General features: G+C 39.2%; 1 protein-coding gene across 1 annotated transcript in view; it reads left to right on the top strand.

The window, feature by feature from the left end:
- Positions 1-27,420, top strand: part of cacna1da (calcium channel, voltage-dependent, L type, alpha 1D subunit, a) — a 55,303-nt gene that overhangs the window by 16,402 nt on the left and 11,481 nt on the right. The window contains exons 3-32 of the mRNA XM_062415480.1: positions 571-710; positions 4,304-4,482; positions 5,756-5,908; positions 6,720-6,916; positions 7,328-7,431; positions 8,900-9,069; positions 10,556-10,630; positions 12,062-12,149; positions 12,487-12,513; positions 12,958-13,118; positions 13,470-13,695; positions 13,813-14,020; positions 14,475-14,595; positions 14,805-14,892; positions 15,007-15,037; positions 15,147-15,301; positions 15,411-15,540; positions 17,477-17,536; positions 17,615-17,674; positions 19,008-19,114; positions 19,221-19,308; positions 19,404-19,511; positions 19,608-19,660; positions 19,755-19,901; positions 20,130-20,331; positions 20,901-21,059; positions 21,372-21,482; positions 22,650-22,733; positions 23,384-23,395; positions 26,823-26,855. Coding sequence (XP_062271464.1) covers positions 571-710; positions 4,304-4,482; positions 5,756-5,908; positions 6,720-6,916; positions 7,328-7,431; positions 8,900-9,069; positions 10,556-10,630; positions 12,062-12,149; positions 12,487-12,513; positions 12,958-13,118; positions 13,470-13,695; positions 13,813-14,020; positions 14,475-14,595; positions 14,805-14,892; positions 15,007-15,037; positions 15,147-15,301; positions 15,411-15,540; positions 17,477-17,536; positions 17,615-17,674; positions 19,008-19,114; positions 19,221-19,308; positions 19,404-19,511; positions 19,608-19,660; positions 19,755-19,901; positions 20,130-20,331; positions 20,901-21,059; positions 21,372-21,482; positions 22,650-22,733; positions 23,384-23,395; positions 26,823-26,855 — 3,477 coding nt within the window. The remainder of the gene's footprint in view (positions 1-570; positions 711-4,303; positions 4,483-5,755; positions 5,909-6,719; positions 6,917-7,327; positions 7,432-8,899; positions 9,070-10,555; positions 10,631-12,061; positions 12,150-12,486; positions 12,514-12,957; positions 13,119-13,469; positions 13,696-13,812; positions 14,021-14,474; positions 14,596-14,804; positions 14,893-15,006; positions 15,038-15,146; positions 15,302-15,410; positions 15,541-17,476; positions 17,537-17,614; positions 17,675-19,007; positions 19,115-19,220; positions 19,309-19,403; positions 19,512-19,607; positions 19,661-19,754; positions 19,902-20,129; positions 20,332-20,900; positions 21,060-21,371; positions 21,483-22,649; positions 22,734-23,383; positions 23,396-26,822; positions 26,856-27,420) is intronic.

The following is a 27,420-nucleotide window of genomic DNA, read 5'->3' as shown; positions in this document are numbered from 1 at the left end:
TAGCATCATGGTTGTCATAGTGTGAACATAGGCTGCGAAGGTTTGGAAAGTGTGAGAACCAAAGCAGCTCAGAATGAGGTCAGGACAAGGTGAGACTTTGCTGCTCAGGTTGAACAAAATTGTTAAACAGCTTAGAGGGAGAAAGGATACAAGAATAAGTGTTTTGATTTTCTGCATTGATTGGGCTAATGACCTGTTTGTCCACCTAACATATTGTATTTGGTAGTTTTAGTATTGATTTGTTTTTGATTTAGTTATGTACTTCCACAAAGTTGGGAGACTCCCATTTCTCCCCCTCCCTCTTAAATACCTGCATCTTTCAAACCCCAAAACCTTCAGTTTGTAATTAAAGTTTTGTATTAAAAATTGAAGTCTGAAGTCCAAGCTAAGATGACATCATCTGGGTTTGTTTTTCAACAGCTCCTCCTGAGTAGTTCTCCTGGTGACAAGTGAGATTAACATAATGTGAAAAATGATCGGAGTGACCCTTTAAGCTCGTATTGTTTCTATGACAATCCATCATATGCAAATTCCTGAATGCTTTGTGCTCTTTTCTCTGTGTGTCTGCAGGAAACAGTTGAGTATGCCTTCCTCATCATTTTCACAATTGAGACCTTTCTGAAGATTATCGCTTATGGTTTGGTGATGCACCAGAATGCGTACGTGAGAAACGGTTGGAACATGCTGGATTTCGTCATTGTCGTCATAGGGTGAGTCCTGAAGTTCACAGTTGATTTTTACTGTCATTGATTTACTTTAATGTAACATACAGTACTGTATAAAGGCCATTAGTTCAAAGTGCTGCTTTAGCGGGCGCCCCATCAGCTGATTCAAACAATGTCTCTGCAGACCACGTCATGAGGTTTTGTTATTTAGTTTGGTGTTAGGATTTGCACTTTGATCTCTGACAGCTGCAGTTTACAGTGTTTCTGAGAGAGACAGTCAGTGTTAAAGTTGCTTAAGCCTCTGCTCTGAGCGGCCAAGTGCTAATAGAGACCCTCATACACCCACAGTATATGACCCAGAAAAGACAGAGAGAATAAATCAGAGCTTTACCACCACTTGAGTGAGTCACCATCTCTCGATACTTCATCTCTTCTCCAACACTCCCTCTCATCTTTCTCTCTCCTCTCCTCTCCTCTCACTTACTGTCTTTCGCTCTCACTCTCCCATCCTGCTCTGCTTTGTCTCTGCAGCTCTTTCTTATTATTTCTCCCTTCCGTTTTGATCTCTCAGATGGTTGTACTTTATGCTTTACACTTACCCACCTCACTCTGCCCTCATTCCTATCTCCAGCACACTCTCCTCTGGTGATCTTCATCCTTATCGCCAGTTCTCCTTCCTCTCTCTCTCTCTCTTCTGCCTATCTCTCCTCTAATACGCACAGTCCAGTAGGTAGCTGGGTCAGATCTCTGTCTGTATGCAGCACGCAGGGTTGATCTGCCATGCAGTCAAATGCAAAGACGGCTGCTCCTGCTATGAAGAGTGATTGCTGTTGCTAAATCACTGAAATGACACTCTAAAATAATACAGCCAATGATGTGAAAATATAGCCCTGTCTATATGGCTCTGAATAAATTAACTTCAGGTCAAGGTTCAGTCCACTTTACGACACGTGTCAATATTCCTTAGTATCTTTTATTTATAGTACAAAACAGGTCATAAGATTATAACAGATGTTAGAAAACGGTTTGAGGCACTCAAAGATTCGGTCATGCTCTTCATAGATGTTTTCCATCTATGTGTTGAAATGCAGGAAAAATAGCCAAAGAATTTACTGTATAGGCTGTATAAGTAGTTTACCAACAAAGAAAAAGGTAACAGTAAGGTCACCTAAAAGAACATATATTCAATTAATCAGGAAAAATAAGGACATTAACATTTTGAGAATTGTTTTAAGTGGATGTGACTATTAATGAGATGTGAAGCTTTTTTTTTAACCTAAAGGACAACAGCAGCCTGTTTGAAAGTTAGCTCTTGAACTTAATATAATGTATTCTTAAAGCTGCCCTTATCAATATTGTCATATTAACAAATGATTACATGACTATATGTATGTAAAATTGGTAATTTATAGTAATGAGCGCTATCACCTGAATATGCAGTTCCCCTTAGTTTTATCGATTGTTTTTAGCATCTTTCAGTTCATTGTTTAGCTGTCTGGCTTGCAACTTTACTATTTTAGTTAAACTCATCAGCCTGGTTTGCAGCCGCAGTGAACAACTGTTTCAAGTGAAAAAGCTCTAAATACCCACTGTCCACTAACCAAACAGCAAACAGACACAGTTAGCAACAAGCTGGTGAACATAGTGGAGCACTTAGCAGCTACAGAGCCAGATATTTCCCTCAGGAGTTGGTGAGGATCCAATCACAGCCCCAAATAGAATGAATATTGGCATTTGTTTGCTGACCAGAAACACAAATCCAAATAAATGTTAATGTTGTCCTGTGTCTGTTGCTAACAGGCTGACCATGACAACCTTGTAAGGTGATAATATACCCAAAGAAATCCATTAAAACAACTTAAACATTTATGCTAAGCATTTTAACATATTCTATACAGTTTTTTAAATATTTGGATGTATTTCCTAATGTTCCAGACAGCAAGTGGTTTTCATTCATTACCATAAAGTATAAATATACGTTAGCTGACTCATGAACTTTGCTTGTCGTACAGTTGATGTTGACTGTGATTGACGGATTACACAACTCAAACATGTTTAGAATCTGCAAATTGATTTTCACGCGGTGTGGAAATGAATGGAAAACAATCAATGCCTAGAACAGGAGTTAACGTCTTTCTAAAAGAAAGTGGCATGGTTTGTAAAATGTGATTGATAGTAAGAGGGCTAAAACATTGGTGTGTTTCCCCAAAAAGTGAGGAGAATCTTTGGGCTAATTTGGCTTCACCGGTAAGGAATCTGAAGTAACACATTCATGAAAATGCTTCTCTGCAGGTAGGTTCAGTAAAAAGTTGTCAGTGTGTGAAGGGTGGTTTTCTTCTGAACATGACTGGATGAGTAATAAAACACCAGTAGAAGGCGGTCAGTCTTACAGCTGTGACTCAGTAAAACTTAGGCCTCAGCAGACTGTGTTTATAGGCCCTCAGAACTCCTTCCAGCCCCTATCGGCAGCTCCATTCACTGCTTGTAGTCCACAACTTTGATGTGATGTGTCAATGATTTTCCCCTCTCGGCTAGGTGAGGAATGTCTGACTGTAATGAAGTGTCCTCTTTCATGGGCAGAGATTTGTTCATTTTGTGACTACAGCAGGAGAATTTTCTTTTCTTTACTGCTGTATACAGATGTGCTGTTCTATAATGTAATTGTTCTGCACTCACATCTTAATATTGAAAGAGTGTGTAGCTCTGTATCAGCAGGTGATAATCTACCTTTATTAAAGTACTCAAAACATTTTAAGCAGTTAAACTATTAATGTTAAACCTGCCAGTTAAATGTTTAGTAGACAGGTTTGTTAACATAAATTTTGTGTAGTATATTGTATGTGCAGTGCTCATATTAATCCAACTGTATCCAGGTGATATCAGTATGGCTTGTGGGCAGCTGTAAAATAAACTGAAGACACTTACGACATTATAGTTGAACAACAGTAAAGTGAAACGAGGATGTAAGAACTGTTGAAATGCAAAGAAAAAGTCCAAGAAATTTAAGTTTCAGTAAAAAATACTTATTTACTAAAGGTTTGCGTGTGTAAAAACGTGTGCAAACTTGACATCACCCGCAAAAAATTTGCAAGCTGATCTACTAACGCAGTGCACTGAGGTTTGCGTCTTTCAACTGTGCAAGATAGTACAGGCTGTCCATTTAGTACGTTTGCCATAATGAATATGTAATATGGGGCGTCTCAACCCCAGTGTGCAAAATACAGGGAGGAGAAAATGCAAATATGTTATTTAGCACGCGCATTGTGATTTACCAAACCTGAAGGTATTTTTTCGAACGCTAACTGCGTCTATAAATAAGATAATTAAGAACTGATTATAATATAATCAAATCAGAGATCATTTGTGGGGCAGCACATTAAAAGTCTGTGTGTCTAACAAGAAAAGGAGAAAAAGTAGAATAGAATGATTCTTACCATAGTTCTTGTGAAAACTGCACATCCAGATTATATTGTCCTAAAAAACATCTAAGGTGTTGAAATATCAGTAATATTAGGTCAATATACTCTAGTCTGTGTTTTACATGCAAACCAAAACTCATACTCATGTTTTGCTTCATGGATTAATGGAAACTATACCCTGTTAGGACCATGACATACTTTATTTGTTTTTACTGACAGACTCTTTAGTGTTGTCTTGGAGGTTTTGACCAAAGATGATAAGGTGGAGGAAGTCGAAGGACTTGAAAACCACCCGTCAATGCACGGCCACGGGGGTGGTAAGCCAGGTGGATTTGATGTTAAAGCCCTTCGAGCCTTCCGTGTGCTGCGACCCCTGCGGCTGGTCTCAGGAGTACCCAGTAAGTAACGAACAGCCACATCATGTTACCCAGTGTGACCCAATCCTTCACATTTTCCACATTCTGGCATGTTTTCTGTTATTTTGCATAATGTCCTCCTTTCCTCCCAGTAAATTGTAGTGTGAAGGGTTACACATGATGTGGCCAGATGGTGTAAGCACAGTACCATGGACCCTGAGGACTGTTTTCTGAAAACATGTATTCAACATCAACATCAGTGCCCTGGAGACAAGAACTCTGGGTGTAATAACAAACTAGGAGTAAACACTTCTGACACATTTTTGAACTATATGTGTTTTTCATACACATTTATGTATTGAAACTGGTATCAAATTTATATTACATTACATGGACAAAAGTATTGGGACACCTACCGGAGCTTTTATGACATCCCATTTTAAATCCGTAGGCATTAATATGGAATTGGTTCCCCCTTTGCAGCTATAACAGCATCCACTCCTCTGGGAAGATTTTCCACAGGATTTGTGTCTATGGGAATTTTTGCACGTTCATCCAGAAGAGCAATGGTGAGTTCAGGCACTGATGTTGGACGAGAAAGCCTGGTTCGCAATCCCTATTCTAGTTCATCCCAAAGGTTTTCAGTGGGGTTGAGGTCAGGACCCTGTGCGGGCCAGTCAGGTTCTTCCACACCAAACTCACCCAACTATGTCTTAATGGACCTTGCTTTGTGCACTGGGGCACAGTCATTCTGTGACAGAAATGGACCCTTCCCAAACTGTTCCCACAAAGTTGGAAGCATAGAATTATCCAAAATATCCTGGTATGCTGAAGCATTAGGCCCCTTAGTTCCCTTCACTGGAACTAAGTTCCTAAACACTTCCACTTTTCAATGATACCACTTACAGTTGACTGTGGAATATCTAGCAGGGAATACATTTTGGGAACCAACTTATTGCAAAGGTGGCATCCTATGACCATGCTTGAATTCACGGAGCTCTTCGGAACAACCCATTCTTTCTGAAATGTTTGTAAATGGAGACTGCATGGCTAGGTGCTTCATTTGAATTCAATTATTAAGAGGTGTATCCCAATACTTTTGTCCATATAGTATATTTTCATTCATGTTGTTGATCATTATATCATAATAATATCAACCAAAATGTGTTACGTGTGTATGTATATATATATATATATATATATATATATATATGATTTACATTTTTTCAGTAATTATGGCTAAGGAAACAGGGAGAATTAGGAAGTGTTTGTGCACTAGGCTTCTAATAATATGTTCATTTTCCTCCTTTTTTAGGTTTACAGGTGGTGTTGAACTCCATCATTAAAGCCATGGTCCCTCTCCTTCACATTGCCCTACTGGTCTTGTTTGTCATTATCATCTATGCCATTATCGGCCTGGAGCTTTTCATCGGTAAAATGCACGCAACCTGCTTTATGCCTGGTTCAGGTATGCCCTCTTGTTTGCTTGTTTTAAACATAAAATCTATTTAACTTTCTTGTCTATGCATCATGTAATTAAAACCCTATGACAAACAGTTATTTTATCTTGAAAAAAACCTGACCTTAAACCTATTAAAACTATTTGGCAGCTATCTACTTGCTTTTCAACTTGATGCATAAGGTGAAACCAGCCTTATGCCTTATTTTAAATTGACCTAATAGTGTGTGTCATGAAAATTCTCTGTCTCAATCATTCATTTAAAGTCCAACTGAAATGAAATTGCCTTTTTTTTGGCTACTACACATACATATCTGCTTTGTAAATCACTTGTCCTGTGTTCTCCTTTGAGAAAAAAAAATCAGAAACCAAACAGGAAAAATGTACTTTTAAAATTATTTTATTTTAATGATTACATAATTTTTCATAAACACATCATGTGGCATATTTTCACTATCTATCCATGTTTATGTCATCACTGACAAAAAGGAGCATTTCTGATATTTGTTCTTCATTCTTATAATACAAAACTATTAATGATACATTTAAAAAAGTTTGTGGATATTATGTTTGACTGCAAAGAGTGATGATTACATGTAATTTCAGTTGGACTTTAAGACTCCACAGGCTTATTTTACCTGCAGAGCTTTCATAAAGGTTTATTGCCAACAGACAAATCCTCTTCTACAAACAACAGTTTGAGCGGAAGTTTAAAGTGAACTGCTATGTGTGTTTTAAAAAGCAGTTATATTTTACAGAGATACTGTACCACTTATTTCTAAAATCTCTATGTGACACTAGCAGATGTCTCTTTCTGTAGATGCGATAGCAGAGGAGGAACCAGCTCCATGTGCGATCTCAGGGCACGGGCGCCAATGCCCCATCAATGGCACCGAGTGCAGAGAAGGCTGGCAAGGTCCCAACGGTGGCATCACCAACTTTGACAACTTCCTATTTGCCATGCTGACAGTGTTTCAGTGTATCACCATGGAGGGCTGGACAGACGTGCTGTACTGGGTAAGTCCCTTGATGTTCCCTCCCAGTTTAAAAACCTGTGACTATCATATGCCTTCAGCTTAAATGTCTTCTCAGATCAGACGCACAACAATAATGTGACTGACATTCTGATGAAGAAGCTGCTGATAATGTCCTGAGGCAACTCTTATCACTCTGATGTGATTGATTGACTAAATGATTGAATGTATTCAACAACACATCTAACAATATGATGTTGTCCTGGCGTTGTCAGTATTCCTACAAGATCTCTATTTTTCCTTGTCTGAAGAAAAAGCTACTGGTATCTAACTTTTGCTCTGTTCTTTTCTGATAATTTCTTATTTTAACAGCTTATTTCACACTTTTCTATCTCATCATTCCTTCTTTGTTCCCCCTCTTCTCCTTCCTCTGTGCCGATGCTTGCTCCTCCAGATGAACGATGCTATGGGCTTAGAGCTTCCATGGGTATACTTTGTCAGTCTTGTGATCTTCGGCTCCTTTTTCGTTCTTAACCTGGTGTTGGGTGTGTTGAGCGGGTAAGCACCTTTAACTCTTTGTAGACAGAGACCCTCCGCTTGATTGCAGGCTGGACGGGCTCTGTTAATGAATGTGTTTCAGTCTCTTAATTGGTACTTTTGACTCCTGCAGGTCAATGACGCCATTGGATGGGAAACACCGTGGATTTATTTTGTTAGCCTGATCATACTCGGGTCCTTTTTCGTGCTAAACCTTGTGTTAGGTGTGCTTAGTGGGTAAGAGGCTACTTGTGCTGTGGTTTTGGTCTGCAGTGTGCAAAGCATGTATGATGTGGGTTGGTGTGCACCAGGGCATTGCTTGCTGTGTTTAGGAAACAGTATTATCTTATACATAAGGTGTGCACTGTGCTGCAGATAGGTGTGATATGAGAGATCCTTTATATAACACATATTGGGATAATAAACCAGCAGCTACTCTGTCGTAAGACCTCGAGATAAATGTATATTCTCTCTTAAGCGTTCTTCTCTGACCTCTGTTTGCGTCAAACCATCACGTCCTTTCCACGGCAACTGCAAAGTGAGCGTTTCCTTCTTCCCCCAGCCCACCCCATCCCCAACTCACCCAACCTCCTGAGAGAGAAATTAATCTTATTCCTCGCCCTTCACTCCCTCTGCGCTCCTAAGCTCTCTCAAACCCCAGTTTGCTTTCCCAGTTTTGTAGAGTGGGGGTGGGGTATTACAGTAGAATTAACTCTGGATGGTTGACCAGCCAGCAAAGCCTGATTTTAAAAAAAAGAAAAAAAAAGCCAACAAGGTTAATATAATCATCAATTCAGACCCTTTTGCAATCCTGTCGGCTAATTTAGATTGGAATAATTTATTATCTGCATCAACTTTTTAAATGCTTTATTTTTGTGTCACGTACAGTTTTGATACCACACAATGAGACACTTCTCATACGTTCTCTTTAATCATTATCACAGCTTAGTTACATAATTTTTCAGTTAATATTTACGTCCTCTCTTCTGAACCTTTATATATTATAGTTTCTGCATTCGCTGTTTTATACAATCTATGAATTTAGATCCTGTGTAAATGTGGCAGGTCTCTCGAAACCATCTGTCTACCTAAATTGCTTTTTCTGTATGATTAAGATGCTCGCCCAAAGGATATGCTACTGTACTGTAGGGCTCTAAATATAGTGCTGTGTTGTCTTTCAAAGGTGTACATCTCCCTCCAGTGGCTAGGGTTCAGAAAAACACACAAGACATTAGAACGTTGTGATTGAAGTATGTGAATACTGTAAGAACAAGGAGAACATGCAGAAATATCTTTGTTCACTATGAAACTGTAAGAGGTGATTTATTATACCAGGGAGTACTTGTTTATTTATTTTTTGTGTGAAAAATGTGTTTGTAATTGGCTATGAAAGTAAGTTCCTGCTTATGTGTGTGTGTTTTTGGTAATTTATGTGCTCCTGTGTATTTGTTGTGTTTGTGTTTGTGTACGTGTGCTTCTAAAAACCCAGAGAGTTCTCCAAGGAGAGAGAGAAGGCTAAAGCTCGTGGAGATTTCCAGAAGTTGCGTGAGAAGCAGCAGCTGGAGGAGGATCTGAAGGGTTATCTGGACTGGATCACTCAGGCAGAAGACATCGACCCCGACAACGAGGATGAGGCCGATGAGGAGAGCAAACGCAACCGTAAGCACCTTCTCCCAGTTGTCCCACTTCCTCCTTTACAGTGCTGCGCTGCCATAACAAGTGTCCTTCAATACAGAAAACTGATCAAAACTGTTTGTGCCACATTTAGGAAATTACTGGAGCAGAAGTAGGATTGTGTGGTATTGTTATGCCTATTATTTTAATATAATCAGGAAATAAACAAGTTTATATTCCAGAGGGCAATTATGTGTCATAGGGGGAGTTTCTGAAAACAGGTAAAAATAGTTGCCTGAAACTAAAAGATCATTTTCACATTTAGAAAATCCCACAACACTGTTAAAATCAAAGTACTTTAGGTGCTTTTGCCTACAGACAAAGACACATCTAGTGCTGGTACAGATGGGAATATAGTAATCAAGAAAATAGTCTATATTGTAAAACATCACATTTAGCCCCATTATTTTTTAATGAACTCTTGGAAAATAGTCCACCATAGAAGAGAAACCTTAAAACAAGTCTTAACCTTCAGATTGTACTTTGGAGTTGCAGGGACCAGCCAACATGTCCTCACAACACAGAAAGGGCTGGTTGTTCTCTTAAAGATAGAAAGATATGCACCCACATGCACATACAGGCACACATATTGACCACAAAATGGTCTTTCCCTAGATGTGTTCAATATCATCGTATGAAAGGTGTTAGAAGCTGAGAGTACAGCCTGTTTTTATCTTTGCTCTCAATGTATGTCACTGATGAAAGTGGAGCACACTGTGACTACCACTGGAGTTTATCTGAGAAGGAAAAAATGAAAAAAAAAAACATTACTTGAGCAGTGGAAAAATTCTTAATCCAAATCCTCTTCATATAAGTAGCACACATGATGCACAACAGAGAAACTGCAACTGCTTCACCTTATACAGCACATGTAGCAGAGGATGTCTATTCTCTGCACTCTGTCTGTTTCCCTCAACTTAAAGATGAGCTCCTCCTGACGACTCCTGCCATCATTATTTAATGTACACTGTTCATTTACTGTTGTCTCCACCTCATGCCTTTTCCCTCTGTTCTACTTAGAGTAATACTTTGAATGTCGCGTGTAAAGTAAGCATTTACAGTAAAGGTTCTCTGTTAAAGCTGTTCTGTGTTAAGATGAGGCAGGTCCATACAGCTTTTCTTCAACATCCATCCTGGCTTTTGGTGTCTGTCGACGATACATGAGCCCCTACTAACATGTTAACATGTAAATGCTTTAATTTGCACTGTAACATGTTGGTACTGGGCCTACCAGCGCTTCCTGTGACTAACCGCTCTCCGTGTTGTTTTTCTGCCCTCCTCAGTGTCTGCAGCCCCTGTGGCTCCTACTGGTCTTGTCATTTTGTTGGATATTGATATTTTGAATACTGTTGTTGTCCTGTGGTGCTTGTCTGCTCTGACCCATTTTGATAGCAGCCCATTCTCGCCCCCCATGTCCCTCTGCTGTGCCGTTGTGTCTAAATGCATGGGCTTGCATGCATTACACATGAAGGGGTGACTTTGGCTGACCTTACTGAGAAGAAGAAAGGAAGGTTTGGGTGGTTCAGCCAGTCGTCCGACACTCATGGTAAATCCTGTGGTTTCCCTCCAGTGTTTTCTACCTCTTTTGTGTGTGAGTGTGTATATGAGTGTGTGTGACTATTTGATGCTCCAATCAATCTTATACAGAAAGATGAGCAGTTTTCACTCAATAATAAAAACGTTTAAAATATTTTTACAAAGACAAGTTATCTATTAGCCTATCTGTTGTTTTTAATCCGATGGTGCTGCCTTGCTTTCCATCTTGTAAGCAAATTGCAGGATGACCACTGTTCCACCCGACTTAAGCGTTTGTAAGGTGCTGGAAGCATCAATTAATGCTTCTAGCACCTTACAAAGACTGCATACATGCGATGATGAAGGTTAGTCATCAATCATTGCTTTGTTCTTCTCAAATATAATACATTGTTTGGCACTGGAAACAAGGAAGTGAATGTTAAAGATGAGCAACAGTAACCTAAACATTTTAGTTGGAGCATCCCGAATGACAGCCGAGTGAGTCTATGTGTGTGTTCTGTGTAGCATAATGTAATGCCTCATCATTCTGTGCATTACTATTGTGTTAACCCTTGTGTCCGAGCATCACAGCCTTTTTCAGTTTTTGTTTACTCCTCTCCTTCTAAATGAAAGAGTCTTATCATCTTCCCATTAAAGGAGTCTGGAAGTAAATAGGAATACAGCTGTGTTGATAGCAACCACGCCCCGTTTCCTTCCCACGTTCCATCTCAAAAGCAGAGGCTCAGTATGAATGTAGGAAACAGGGCTAAACCCAGATCACTACTCCAGCAGTCAGCACTATTTTCGGAGCTGAGAGCTGTCCGACCACTCACGAATCAAAGCTAAAACGTCTACGTAAGCTAAGCAGTGTACGCTCTCGACACACTGCCTTATACGAGTTAAGGCACTGAGATGTTTCACACAGTTAATCATCATCTGTCTGCGCAGTCTTCCAAAGTGCTGGCAGTACTTTGAGTATAGCATCTCAGAGACAGCTTTAAGAGCTCTGTCCTCCTCGCCCTGCTCCCTTCTCTCTTCTGCCCCTCATTGTCTGCATCAGTCAGCCCTCGTAGAGCAGCTGTCCGCTCGCCTGTCCCATGTCAGCTCCCTTTCAGCACTTGGTAAATGATACTGATGATGACAGTGATGCACACCCACAGCGCTTAGCTCATTTCTTTCTATGAGTTAGTTTTAAAGTTGCAACAATTTTGGAGATTTAAGAATATATCTAATAAATTATATAATATAATAATTTTGATTTTTCTGTTTTTAAATAACTATCAAGAAATTATGATGCACTTGGATATAGTTTTTAAATTGTAAACTTTGTTTTTTTTCTCTTGCACTGCACTGTGTCTGTTTGAATAATCTTGGTGAACTGTAGCCACTGTGAAGTGCATATGATTATTAGATTTTTATTCATTTCTTTTTTGGTAAATGTCTGCTTTATTTACTGCTGCAGCGAGCGTTCCAGCCAGCGAAACAGAATCTGTGAACACAGAGAATCAAAACGGGGAGGATGAAAAGACCCCATGCTGCGGACCTCTGTGGTGAGAATGTGCAGCACTTTGCACAACACACATTTCCAGAAACAGGACTGCTATTACATTAAATTATAGTATAGCTGTGACTCTTGCTCACACCACAGGCACTTGGCACAAACAGTCATCTACATTTCATCCTCAGGTGCTCCAACCTTTACATTTTGAGGTGGTTTTCTGCTAAATCAAAACAACTCAACATGTTGATATTGTCTTCCTTTCTCGACATGCTATTGATTTTTACATCAGGATACTTTTGTCTTGTGACCAGTTAATAATCTTCATCTTGCACCCCTAAAAAACATCTGTCATAACCTGCATTTGCAATTTTTTTTCTTTCTTTCAGTCAAAAAATTTCAAAGTCCAAGTTCAGGTGAGTATATCTGTGTGTCTTTGTCTCTGCATGATGCATAAAGTTGTTACTATGAGGTTGGGCTTGCATTTGACTTTTTTATGTGCTTGGCTTTCATTTTACTGTATTTTTAATGAGACTTTACTAGGGATGATAAATCAAAAACTTTTATAAAGTCAGCATATACCACGTGGTATTTTTAGAGAATAGCAGCTTATGCAGTGTTTTCAGCTCATTTACTGTACAGTATGACTTGCAAAAAATCTATTGATGCAGAGTCACCTCACTCCACTGCATTTATATTATTAAATTAAATTAACTGTAGTGATTTATTTAAAATAAAAACACAGAGATGATGTATTTATCTCTTTGCTTAACAATATATTTGGCAGTCTATATCAGTTTATTTGTGCAATACTTAATTAGTGTTATTCTTAATACTGGCGTTGCATTCTTCTTCTGCAGTCGGCGCTGGCGCCGCTGGAACAGGTTTTGCCGCAGGAAGTGCCGGTTGGCTGTTAAATCGGTGCCTTTCTATTGGCTGGTCATCATCTTGGTGTTCTTAAACACCCTCACCATATCATCAGAGCACTATGACCAGCCTCTGTGGCTGACAGAAGTGCAGGGTATGAAACTCGGCAATACACAAGATGTGTATAATAAAATGTGAATCCATTTTTGTTTTTAATGGATTTGTGGATTATGGAAAGTGTTAGGTCCGCATTTATTTGGATGAAAATATATCTCTAATACGACTGTCTGTTGTCTCTACTAGATTTATACCAGATTTAGATACACATTAAATAAAATACAATTTTAATATTAATGAACATTTTCCACTATTAGACATATTAAATGTGCAATTTTGGAGCCTTGGATATCTTATGTGTCACTGTATCTCTTATCTCAGTCTACATTTATTTATTATTTATTATTATTCTGTTTTTAATATTCAGTCTCTTTTTTCTGGCTTTCAGATGTGGCCAACAAGGTGCTGCTAGCCCTGTTCACATGTGAAATGTTGGTGAAGATGTACAGTCTTGGGCTACAGGCCTATTTTGTTTCACTGTTCAACCGCTTTGACTGCTTTGTGGTGTGTGGAGGAATCACTGAAACCATTCTCGTTGAGCTGGAAATTATGTCTCCCCTCGGTATCTCTGTGTTTCGCTGTGTCCGCCTGCTGAGAATCTTCAAGGTCACACGGTAAGATGGCACCATGCTGTTTTTGAGAGTGTGTGTGTATGTGTGGGTGTGTGTGTGTATTGTTTTCAATGAATCATCTGTATTTCTTGCCCTATCTTGCTCCACCTTTCTTTCCAGTCACTGGCAGTCTCTGAGTAACTTGGTGGCATCTCTGCTCAACTCTATGAAGTCCATTGCTTCCCTGCTGCTTCTGCTCTTCCTCTTCATCATCATCTTCTCCCTGCTGGGCATGCAAGTGTTTGGCGGAAAGTTCAACTTTGATGAGACCCAGACCAAGAGGAGTACCTTCGACAACTTCCCCCAAGCCCTACTCACTGTGTTTCAGGTATTTAAAGCCTGATCCACCATTCAGATCAGTGAACTGAACTCTATTACTGAACTCTCACTATAGAGGGTAAGAACGTGACACAACTGTAGTGACAAACACAGACTTAGTTGCCTTTTTTTTATTGCCTTTCAGTTGTTCTCAGTATGACTGTAGTCCTCATGACAGGATTTCCTGACAAATACTTAAGTTGACTTCCCAATGTCAAATGAGGTAAAACATACAGTAAATATGTTAGGACACTCAAATTGCCATATTGTCCTATACATGGAAAGATCTATTTTTATTATTTTTTTAGGCATTAATTTGTTTTCTTCCCTGTATCACAACTCTGCCCGCTCACAGAAACTGTAGCTGGTTTGTTTGGTTGTAGCATGTGAAAAAGTGTTATCAGTGTTTTTGACATACTACTGTTGATGAGCCCCCTACTAAATAAATATTATCACTCCTCCAGATTTTGACGGGAGAAGACTGGAATGCTGTTATGTATGATGGGATCATGGCGTACGGAGGTCCTTCTTCCACTGGGATGATTGTGTGCTTTTACTTTATCATCCTCTTCATCTGCGGAAACTGTATCCTCTCTCACTGATACTGACGCACCTTTAGCTTCTACAGTAACAAATTCTGGGCTTCTTCCTGTTACTGTGCGAACATGTGGTATTGGTTTATCACTGCATTATTATTACTGGTGTAAATTACATTGCCAATTTAAACTTAATAAGCCCGGTTTCCTTCAAAGTTTTTAATGAGAAAGTTGTCCTTTACTGAACACTTTGCTCAGATATCCTCCTGAATGTCTTCTTGGCTATCGCCGTGGACAACTTGGCAGATGCAGAGTCTCTCAACACAGATGAGGGAGACAAAAAAGGGTGACAGCTTTGCCGTTTACTTTTTGTCAAATATTACTATTTCAAATGTTAATTTACATTCTTGAAAGGTAGCAACAGTGTTCTGTCATTCATGAAAATATCTGTTCATTACAGGGACAAGAAGGATGATGACAAAGATGAAAAGGTATTCTTTATCTCTTTCGAACACTGAGCTTCAAATCATAAAGTAACTAACAGTTTGAGGAGTTCTGACACACACTGCATACTCTCTTTTCTTTTTTTTTCTTTTTAAGGAAGAAGAGGAGGACATTGAGGAAACGGCAGCAGAGGAGGAAGACCCCGAAGTTCCATCAGGGCCTCGACCAGTCATTTCTGATCTGGTAAAGAAGGAGAAGATCACTCCTATCCCAGAAGGAAGTGCCTTCTTCATCTTCAGCACCACAAACCCGTAAGAAGCAGTTGTATACAGACTATATACACACATGGATACATACACACAGATTGTGTTGATATCACACTGAGGTCCTGTACTATGCTTTGTTTCCTTTCTGCTCCAGGTTTCGTGTGTTTTGCCACAAACTCATCAATCACCACATATTCACCAATCTCATCCTGGTGTTCATCATGCTCAGCTCTGTCTCACTCGCTGCTGAGGATCCAATCCGAAACTTCTCAGCTCGCAATATTGTAAGTCTACTAAAGAAATGATTTTACTGCTTCCAGCAAAGATTTGTGTGCAACGTGACATTATTAATTAACCACTTTTCTGATTGTAATGTTAGTTTAGCATTTTGAGATTCTGTAGTGTTTTAATTCTTTATTTTTGGTCCTTTAAGTGCCTGACCGCACTGGTGGTTTTACATGTTTTAGCCCATTTACTAAAACTTGCATACTGTACTTTGCATTACTACTGACCTTTTTACAAATCATACACCACAATGATTTTACATGGATTTCTAACCTTAAATGCAGTATTTCTTATACATGTACAGTACCAGTCAAAAGTTACACTTTCTGTGTCTAAACTGTTGACTGGTACTGTAAGTAATTCAGAACAATGGCAACATGAAATCTATTTAGGACAACATCGATTGAAAAAGTTATTTAGTTCACATCATTTTCAGCAAAGCAACAAAAATGTGATCATAGATTTTAAAAGGATGTCACCAGAAAAATAACATTTTTACTGAGTTTTGTCTGCTAATTTATCTTTCTGTCAGAGTACCTTTTCCTTTTACAACATCTACATCATCTATCCTGTCTTAAACTGTAAAACATACATTACCAGAATTACCACTGCAAAGGCAGTTCCTGTCAGGACAATGGGACAAATGCTTTAAAATATGGGCTGTCTATATTTAAACTGGACATCTGGTCACCCTGCCTCTGCTGGTCTGTTCCAGCATTCATGATTTAGGGATTTGGGAGTCAACAGCAACCTTTTAAATCCAAGAAACAGCCATTCACATTATCCTTTTGACAGTAATGTTTGCCTCCTGGAACTGCTTTTCCAAAAACAACGCAATGCTTTTTAGCAGGTGACTCACTCATCTTAGATGTCAGTGTGCCCTTGAATGCACCATAAAGGAATGTTTTTTTTAAAGTAGTGCCGCCATCAACTCGTTGAGGATAACATAACATTTACATGAAGTTAAGGCAATCAATGTATTATAGTGATGCATTACCAACTGTATGTTAAAGTTATAATCCTTAAGACTTGGTGATTCTATACAGATTTAAAGCAAGCACTCATTGTGCTGCAACTTCATCAAAAATACAACAGAAGGGCAGCTGGTGTCTGTTAACAGTGCAGCCAAACAAACTGACCTTGTTTTAATAAACATTCAAAAAAATGGCCTTTTACCTTCATACCATGGCTAGAGGGAAATGCTGGGTTTGCATTAGCAGTAACTTAATACAACAACAGGACAGTGTAAAGACAATGAAGAGTAGTGAGGCTGATGTTAATGAGATAAAATATTGTTTATCTGTATGTTATTAGGCAGTTTGAATAATGTGCAGGGATGGTGAACTCCACCACAAACAATGAAAGTGCCTTCTGTTCTTTACAGGGACAATGAAAATTACTATGTAGAAAAGTAATGTAAATGTAAAAACATTGAACAACTACAAATGATTTCATAAAAAATCAAAGGTTATAACTCTATGCTGGTGTCAGTTTTCTGCATGTTGTACTTGAATTTATTTCTTGGTACACTTAGGTTGGCAATAATGTAAAGAACATGCAATTTATATTTCTTGAGCTAAAACAGCAAAAACACTGGTACAGTCCTGTAAGTAAACCCTCAGCCAACTCATCTGTTTGTCTCAACATCAGTTCCTTCTAATGATTTTAACTGCACCATCACAACTAGGATTACTGTGATTAATTTAGGAATATGTTTGGTATAAGAAAAGGAGTACTGAAACCGCCCTTTGTCATATTAACAAGTTACTGGATACTTTTGCAATAATTTAAACACTACTGTGATGTTTACTCCCACAAAGTCTTTCCAGAAAATGCTTCAAATGTTAGTTTTTTTTTCATTTATTTTGTTTTCATATGATGTATGAAGCTGCACAATGAACTGTCTTTGTTAAACATGTACGTTGCTTTTTGCAGATACTTGGTTACTTTGACTATGCTTTCACGGCTATCTTTACTGTTGAGATCGTGTTGAAGGTAAATGTCCTGTGTCCCCTGTCCGTGCTGTGACTAACCATACCCCAATAACACTCCAAACGTCTCGTTGCCTTCCAGGTCCTAGGCTATGCAGATTATGTCTTCACTAGTATGTTTACATTTGAGATCGTGTTGAAGGTAACCCCTTAAATGACAACGAGAGCCTTGCTGCATTTCTCCTTGTGTGTCACCTGCCACTCAGTACAACCTGGCTTGTTTGTTTCCTTTCTCTTATTTACTTTTTTCTTCATGGCACCTCTTTTAAAAAAAGAAAGCACAAAAACAAAACAAATATTGGAGTTTTTAGTTGCTATTTTGCACACACAAACACAAGATTTGTTCAAATTACACTAATCAAAGAACTCATGTTGGGGGAAGGAAACATCACATCAACATTACATTATACTCACATGGGGGTCACTTCATTCGGGCAGTCATCGCTGAAATGATTTTGATGATGCAGATATGTAAAAACATGATGCAACTCTTTGTGCAATGCAACAAATTTTAATGGGCTTTTCAGACATCGTTAAAGCATTGGCTGAAGTTGAGTTTCAGTTTCAGGGAAGTGTTTCTAAGACGTAAAGTCAACTCCAGTCAAAGCTAACTCCATGCCGCTCCTACTGACTGCTCTTCAGATTACCCATAAAAGAGGGGGCAAAACCAACCATGTTCCTGCCGAGCATGGTTCAGTCTGCTTTCCCTGACTGAGTGCATAGAAATGTGGAGTTGTCTCTGCAGCCAATTGGGCTAAAATCTGCTAAATCCACTGCTGTTTGACTGAAATTTCTCGAATGCTCTTTGTTAGCATGCTCCTCCCTCTGCAGGACTCCACATTTACTTACACTCAGAAAATTAATCCTTTACTTTTATTATTTGAAGAAGAGTTATTTTGGCTGGTTTTTCTTCTCTGCCTGCTGAACTCTGAAGTTTTAATAGGGAGCTGCTTCCCCTTATTCTGAACTATTAAAGAACATAATGGAATGTGCTTTAAGATGACGGTCCACATGAATGTGACAGTAAGGCCATTTCTTCTTTCCAATCACTATAACTAGAGCTATTGTAGGTAGTAAATATCCCCGGCATCATGGCAACAAAATGCATGTTTTATTGCCTCATCCCATAGTCGATTGTGAAATGAATGACTTACTACTACATTCATGTAGTTAAGGGCCGTGGGGGTGGCAACGTTAGATTTAGCCTCCTGTTTCACCGCTCTGAGCTCGCCACCCCAAATCAGAGTGCTCTACAAGAGTGTGAAGAAGTGTGTGCGTTTGACTGAGAGTTGGTAAATGCTGTATATGTGAGCGTGTTTATTTCTGATGTATCATGTTTGCACAGTATGTATGTCTGTGTCTTCTGAGGTATGGTGTGTAAGTGTGACATTATTTGTGTGTCTGGTGTGGATGAAATGGGTTTTTCATTTTATTTTCTTTCTTTCCTGCACTAACTTCTTCTGTCCTCTCCTCAGATGACGACATACGGAGCTTTTCTCCATAAAGGAGCCTTCTGTAGGAATTACTTCAACCTCCTGGACTTGTTAGTGGTGGGGGTTTCCCTTGTCTCGTTTGGCATTCAGTGAGTACAAACATAGACACATTGGCCCCCGATTTTTGTACAAACAGCAAAGATGCAGCACAATTTAAGTTAAATGACTCTCCGCATATTTGTTTTCCTCGTTTAGGTCCTCGGCCATCTCAGTGGTTAAGATTCTTAGGGTCCTTCGTGTTCTTCGACCCTTGAGAGCCATCAACAGAGCTAAAGGGCTGAAGGTGCATTGTCCTGCAGTGTGTCCACACTTATAACCACACTGAGACTCTTCTGTTCAGTATGAATCGAAAATATTTTTGATCTCTTTGTCTTACAGCATGTGGTGCAGTGTGTGTTTGTGGCCATCAGAACAATCGGTAACATCATGATTGTCACCACTCTGCTCCAGTTCATGTTCGCCTGTATAGGAGTGCAGCTATTTAAGGTCAACAGCATTGTACTCATGAAGCCGTATTTAGATATTTAGTTAAACGCTTAATTGTGAATCAGTAGAATTAAATTAATTTGTTTTCATCCACAGGGAAAATTCTATCGCTGCACAGATGAAGCAAAGTCCAGCCCAGAAGAGTGCAAGTTAGTTTTAAACTGTCTTGTATGTGTGCTGCAAATAACTTGCATTTACCATCCTAGTTTGTGTCTTAACCTTCATGATTTCATTTTCTTAAAGGGGCACGTTCATCCTGTATAAGGATGGCGATGTGAACCAGCCAACCATCCACAGACGACTGTGGCACAACAGTGAATTCAACTTCGACAACGTCCTGATGGCCATGATGGCTCTGTTCACTGTGTCTACTTTTGAAGGCTGGCCTTCGTAAGATTCACACTTTTTACGACATGTATCAAAGTTTTGAATTTTTTGGATTTTTATTGATAAGTCAAATCTTAACATTTATCAACAGCATAAGAATTTGAAATAACATTTTCTCTGTGAAGCTCATTTCATGCACAAGATGCAGCTCAAAGAGTACAACGAAAGAAATTAACAAGTGACACAGATGGTAACTGTTGCCATGCTCTCTCTGTCGTTGTCTCTTCTCAGGTTGCTATACAAGGCCATCGACTCCAACAGGGAGAACCTCGGTCCCATTTACAACTACCGTGTGGAGATTTCCATCTTCTTCATCATCTACATCATCATCATTGCTTTCTTTATGATGAACATCTTTGTAGGTTTTGTGATCGTCACATTTCAGGAACAAGGAGAGAAGGAGTACAAAAACTGTGAGCTCGACAAGAACCAGGTCAGAGTCAGCAAGTATACGAAATGTGCAGTGTGTGTGTGTGTGTGTGTGTTTGTGTGTGTGTGTGTGTGTGTGTGTGTGTGTTTGTATGTGTGTGTGTTACAGTATATTGATAAAAGTATGGCACAGAGATGAGAAATGAGGATCAAATGATACAATAAAGAGATCTTTAAGCACTGCAAAATGCTTATTAAATCCAATACTACTACTAAATGCAATATTTTTTGATCCACACTTGCACAGAAACTTTGTAAGTTACGTTAAATGTCACAGCAGAAACATTTTGATGAAGTTTTAGGCATTTTCTGAAATCTGTCACAATTTAAACGTGTGTACAGAGCAAAAAAAGAGATTTCATTAATAGCTTTGCTGTGTAGAAACATGGCAGTGTTTTATTGTGCACAGTTTCATACAAATCTTCTATGATGGACGAAGATGATCTGATTATTCTGAATGGCTATTACCTATTATTTATGTCATTTTTAAGATCTAAGCTCATAACATTTGTCTGTGTTGGATTCAAATATCAGTATCAAGCATTAAAACCAAGTCTATGTGTTTCCGTGCAGCGTCAGTGTGTAGAGTACGCTCTAAAGGCGCGTCCGCTGAGGAGATACATCCCCAAGAACCCTTACCAGTACAAGTTCTGGTATGTGGTGAACTCCACTGGGTTTGAGTACATCATGTTTGTGCTCATCATGCTTAACACACTCTGCCTGGCTGTACAGGTAAGATGTCAAGTTATTACACCCCTAAAACCAACCAGCTCTGTGAAAACGATGTGTCAGTAGAGAAAGAAAATGGTTCAGTAAACCCACAGAATAATTTGAAGAATGCTGTAATCACAAAAACTATACACACAGATACAAAATTAGACTTTTAAAAATTATTACTTTCTCATTTTAAACAATTTCGTGTGAATATCTTGTTTATTTTTCCATCTTCCTAGCTAACATCTTTGTTATGTGGTAATTATTTACATAATAAAATATAAATAATAGCAGCTCACTTTTCCTTAACTGTTCTTGTCTGTTCTGCAGCACTACGGCCAGTCGGCGCTCTTTAACTATGTAATGGACATTCTCAATATGGTCTTCACTGCTGTCTTCACCGTGGAAATGGTTCTCAAACTCATCGCTTTCAAACCCAGGGTGAGCCGTCCCACACATGTCTTCACACACAGCTACTTCCAACAGACCACAAACACACATTGACTCAAACAGGACATAAATGCCTTCACTGAAAACACACACACACACACTTTTACTTAAGTCACTTTTGGGGTATTTACATAGATTTACCCATACCTTAACCTTACCCACTGACCCAAAAATCAGCATTTCACAAATTGGGGACACAGCTTTTGTCCCCAAATGGACAAACCATCCCCAATCAACTGGTCTGAGGTCCGGTGTGTGTCCCTGAAAGTGACTTAAGTCATACTCACACACACACAGACAAAGATGTCCAAGTTAAACATATATTTACTGAATCATAGTTTTATTTCTAAATCTTTATGAACGGAACAACACGTGTTAATGTGATAATATTGATGAGTCGATGAATACTTTATTTATTTTTCCCTCAATGCGACTTGCCGGCGAACAGCTCTTTGTTCAGAAGAAGGACAGGATTCTAGTAAGAGAGAGTGTGGGGTGCAGTGCTGAAATTTTGCTATAACAACCCTCACTGTTTGTCAAGTTTTTGGCAGCAGTGTTTTTGCATGTAATATTAGAATTAACATCAATAGATCTAGAACTCTGCAGCTCAGCAATCTGTATAAATAAGGCACTTTAATCAGCTCAAGTAGCCAGCAAGAGTTCCTGTGCGTTTTAAATTAGTAGCATAAGCGGATATAAATTTGAGTGTGAGAGTAAAAACTTGTTTTTGCTGCAACTTGCCCAACACTCGCTCAACCTTGTTTAGGGCTATTTTGGAGATGCCTGGAACGTGTTCGACGCCCTGGTTGTGATTGGAAGCATAGTAGACATTGTTCTGAGTGAGATAGATGTAAGTAAGCTCAGCTTTAACTGACCCTGCCACTCTCTGACCTCTCTCTCTTCCAGCCATTGGCTCACACTGCAGGCTTATAGAGCAAGACTTCGATTTCTGACCTTTTATCTGATTCTCTTAACACTGTCTCTTTTTTCTCTCTTTTTTTCCTCCCTCATCCTACCTTTTCATTAAATCCTTTGACTCATTCCTTGTCGTCCTCTCATTTTCACTCTTCCTTCATCTGTCTGACTCTGTTTCCTCCTCCACCTCTCTCCTTCATTCCCATCTTCACTCTTACATGTCATGTTGTGCATTAACAACAGCACTATTTCGCTGATGCTTGGAACACATTTGATGCCTTAATTGTTGTCGGTAGCGTCGTCGATATTGCTATCACTGAAGTTAATGTAAGTACTACTTTTTTCTGACTCCACAGTTGAATTGAAGCCTTACAGGAAAGCCATATGGCCATCTAGTGTAGTAACGTTTTTGGCATGCGGACCCATGAAATTAAACTATCTGTGACCCGTCTTGACAAGAGTTGGGAGCAGGTCAACTGGGGAGTGATTTTTCCTTTTCTGATTTTTTATTTTGAAGGATTTTATAAGCCTTAAGATGTGAATGTATGTAATAAGTTACAAAAAAAGCAGAAAAAAATCCAAAAAACATAGCAATTATCATCAACTTTAGTTTGTTCAGTTGTAACTTCCACTTTAAAATGGTATCTGCTAAACTAAGAGCCCAATGAGTGTGCTAAAACTCTACATTACATCTTTATTTTCAGTTTTTTTAAGTGCCATCAGCTTAATCTGTAAAGCTTCAGTTTGACTTCAATCAATGTCCTCTTTTTATTACTGCTACATCTAATAGTCTGTGTTATTGGAATATTGCTGTTTTTCCATGTCCTGAAGTCAATGTGTTTATGTTATGACAAAATTTGTGAAAAACATGCCGCCTCTCAGATGTCTTTGTGAACTGAGGCCTGTATTTGGTTCAGAGCAGGATGATTTATCATGTGGTTGTCTAATTCTTACTTTTGTTCATTTTGTTTCCATAGAAACTTGTAGAGGCAAGTATGGCAATGAATGAAACTGTTGTTTGTGTGTGACCTGTTGTTCATAACAACTTTATCTTCGGGACCCCTTTATAGTGCGAATGGATTATAGAAGTAAATTATTAATCCGATGCTTTATTAACTTGGGCAAAAATATATGTTTATTTGTAATTTCGCAGTACAGTAATAGAGATTCATCAAATTAGATTTAATTTAAATTGAAAGCTCAATTTAATCAATCAAAGTCACAGTGGAAATTCATGTCAAAGCTCAATAAAATAGTGGATGACTTGTTCTCCATTGTACTACTAATGGCAACATACTCTTCTCTTTATGGCCTGGCTCTGCACAAAAACACTAAAACAAAGACTAAATGTCCATTTTGTTGTGTTGCACTTTGAATTTAACTGGTGCAAAAATGTTTTTGTTGTCTAAGACACAAACAAACACCAGGAATGCTGAGAGACCCAGTTTCAAGTTTTTTAGGAGTGGTTATGCTAATGGTGGTGCTTGTAATAGGTGCAGTTTAACAAAGACTCACGTCCTCTTCTGAGTGCTCCTGTGTTTTGAGCTGCAGTGCTGTTTTTCTGGAGTTATATTTCATGTTTTCTGTGTCTTCTCAGTTTCAAAATATGTGTCTGCATGAGTGTATAAACAAGCACTAACTTTGTTTAAAACGTACAATGGTGTGTGTGGGTAATTAATTGTCATGCATGTGTGTTTTCTTACGCGTGTACAGTATGTACTTTAGGGCGGGCTGTATGTATGAGCGTGTGTGTACTTTACATATGTGTGTTTGGAATGTTGGGACATGATGTTGATGTCACAAGGGCTTTCATAGTGGTTCTTGTGAGGTAACTTTCATCTATAACCTCCACTTATTTCTGGTTTGCATTGCATGCAGTTGTTGCTCTTTGTGTGTCTGAATCATTCTCGTTACATTTAATCATAGCTGGTCTATGATGGCTTTGCTTTTTAAAATTATTGTTTGTTGCTACCTGCTTGCCTTTATCCATTCCAGTCATGAGTCTCATTTTTGTTAAGTTTCTCGCTTGACCACTGTGACCTCTTCAAATGCATGCTGGGAAGTGTCAGCCATTCACCTCATTACCTAACATCCTTTCCATGTCCCGCCTCTCACAGATGGCGCTCGGCCACCCGCTCCATTCCCCTCCGGTCAGTTTTTTCCATAGAGCCTTGTGGAGCTTGCCTTTTTCTCTCTTGCCATACCCCTTTATCTTTACCTCCAGACAGAATGGCCCTGGAGCTCAGAGCTGCTCGGAAATGTCCATCCTACACAACATTAAGGTCAACATCTGTATAGAATCTGTGAAGCTCAATTAGCTCGAGGAAATCTTGATGAGATTTGTTTTAAAATCATTTACTTACCTTAAATTTGTGTAGGCCACTGCGGCCTCACATACGGCTGATATAAGGCATTAATATTATGGAAAACAGATCAGGTCACAAAGTAACTTGTAAGGAAATCAAAGCTTTTTCTACCATAGAATTAAACATAGATTATGCTTCAGTTATCCTCCACAAATGAAATAAAAAAGTCTGTTCTGTCACTGTGCAGTTCTCAGGTAAGATTCTGTGGACTAAAAAATTCCAAAGTGGAACAGAAGACACTAAATTAGTCCTGATTTATGTACATTAACACTGATGGTGGTTTACTGCAGCTGAGTTTGAGGTTCTTTGATGATCTTGTGTTTGTGTCTCTGTGAGTGATTGTCTCTGTGTTTTGTTCTGTCTTCCTGTAGTGAGCTCTTAAAGCTCAGAATGGAGCTCATGTGTAGCGCAGGTGTGTAGACTCCAGTCAGGTGCATGAACATTTGTACAGCAACTCTCTCCCTCTTTACGCCTCTTTACTCCCTCTCTGCCTTTCCTCTTTTTCCCAGTTCAATATGACTCAATCTGTCTAATTTCACTTTCTGTCTCAGTTTGGGTCTCTATCTCTGTTCTCCTCCCTCTCTCTCCCTCTCTACCATTCAATCACCTCTTTCTGCACCAGACTGTGAGGGCGCCCTGCTATGGCAGTTTTATTGCGGGGCACTACTGACATGCATGAGTTGCTGCATTGCTCTGAGTTCACCAGTTGCTCCTCATCATCCAAATGTCTTGCGTGTGCGTGCAGTGCTTCCCAGCAAAGTGGCAATGCTGAACGCATGCTCCATCAATGCTGTGGCCAGGATTACCTAAAGAACCTCCTCAAGCTAATTCTACATTTTATCATTTCTGCCCATTCTGCACCTCATACAGACGGATTGTGAAGTATTGTGCTGAGGGATTTGAATGAAGCCATATCTGTCTGGAATATGTCTTTGTTTTCTGTGCTGAGTTCTGCTTTCTGATATTATTCTAGACCTTTTCAGTGTTGAGTAATCTCATTATCATTATACAGGTTGAGTCTAACCACCAATATGATAGATGTTTCTACTTTCATGTTGCACCTGGACTCTCTCTGTGTGTTCAAATGCTCGCTAAATACTGCTAATACCCTGTTATGTACTGTTAATGACATGAATTGCAACTGTGTATGGATGTGGACCTGAGTGAGCGACTGTACAGTTTAGATATGTGCACTCTTATTTTGGTCAGCAAGCATTTTCATTACAAGCCACTTTAAAAACTTTGTTTTAAAAATACTTTATTTACTGGTAATTCATTACAGGCCAGAAGAGGATGAGATTGCAGCCTTTTATGGACGCCATTAATTATGTATTATGCCCACAATGTATGATTTTTTTTTACCAGTCAGGTCATATGTTAATGTGTATTTACTTGAATCTATATGAGACACAGGACAAATAAATCTGTACTTTTGAGTTGAGGCTCTGTTAGAATAGCAGACTTTAATGCTTTTGTCATGACATGAATTCAGAACATCTGTTAAGTCAGTCAGTTAGCCTCTCATTAACATTGTCTGAAGCTCGCCAAGCATCTTAGCCATAAAATCCATTTAAGCCCATCAGTTATGACCATTACACCGGGGAGTGATAAAGTTGTCTGCCAGTCTTACATGTTAGTCAGTATTTAAGTAACTTCATGTTGTTTTGTCAGTCTGACATGTAAATGTTAAGTCCGACATAGGAATGTTAAGCTGTAAACTCGTTTTGTGGCAGTCTTTTAACGTGTTAAGATAATGTTTTATGTGTCTCGTTACATTAAGTGTACATAGACAGTGTTACATGTACAGTAGGGTGTCAATGAATGTTTGTCTCTGTCATAGTGAAACAATAAGACAGTTTTGTCCTGTCAGTTTTACACTGTACGTCAGAAGAGTAGTGTCATCATTCTGTCTACGTCTTGACTGACGTGTTTCAGCATTGTGTGATAAACACTTTTTAAAGAAAATGTGATGTTTACGTGTTTGGCCCAATGTGTGTGTGATATGGGCGGGCTCTGTACAAGTCATTAATACAGGTCTTTGATTTTAAAGCCAACGGAGACTCCTCAGGTGGATGAGCAGGGGGTAAGATGCTCCAACCCCCTCCCTCCTGTCAGGGCCATGCCATGTTAACATTTGCATTTCTTTGTTTGGTATTTTTTCTTCATTACCTTCTATGATCTATTGCTTATTTCATGTTCTCATGGTAAGGGTTCCTTTTATTTTCATTTCTGTCTTCTGTTTTGTTTGTTCATTTGCATATATCCTCAGAAAATTTTGCTTTACATTTTCCTAAATGTTTGGAGTCCTATCTAAGGCAAGGGTGTCACTCAAACGTGACACTGTGTGTCCTGTTACAGTAGGTGGGAGTGGTTTTGGGCTGCTCCTCACGTTTGTACTGTTGACACCGGTACATGGTCTCTGCCACCATTCTTGCGTGTGGTAGTGACTCATGGATGACCCCTGGGATCAGGTCACCCAGCTCTGACCTGTAAACCTCCTGACCGACCCTTTTGGGTTGGTCCCACTGTGACTCCGCATGCAGTGACTCTGGACTGAGGGTGCCATGCTTGTGCAGATGTGTCCTGTCAAGTATGGCAAGGTTTTCTCCAGCATGCTTGCCTCCTTGCTTCCCCCCCTTGTAGGTCTG

The sequence above is a fragment of the Scomber scombrus genome, chromosome 3 (assembly GCF_963691925.1).
Source record: "Scomber scombrus chromosome 3, fScoSco1.1, whole genome shotgun sequence".
In the NCBI taxonomy this organism is placed as follows: Eukaryota; Metazoa; Chordata; class Actinopteri; order Scombriformes; family Scombridae; genus Scomber; species Scomber scombrus.
The sequence above is the reverse complement of the archived record's forward strand: the minus strand, read 5'-3'. Positions and strand labels throughout refer to the sequence as shown.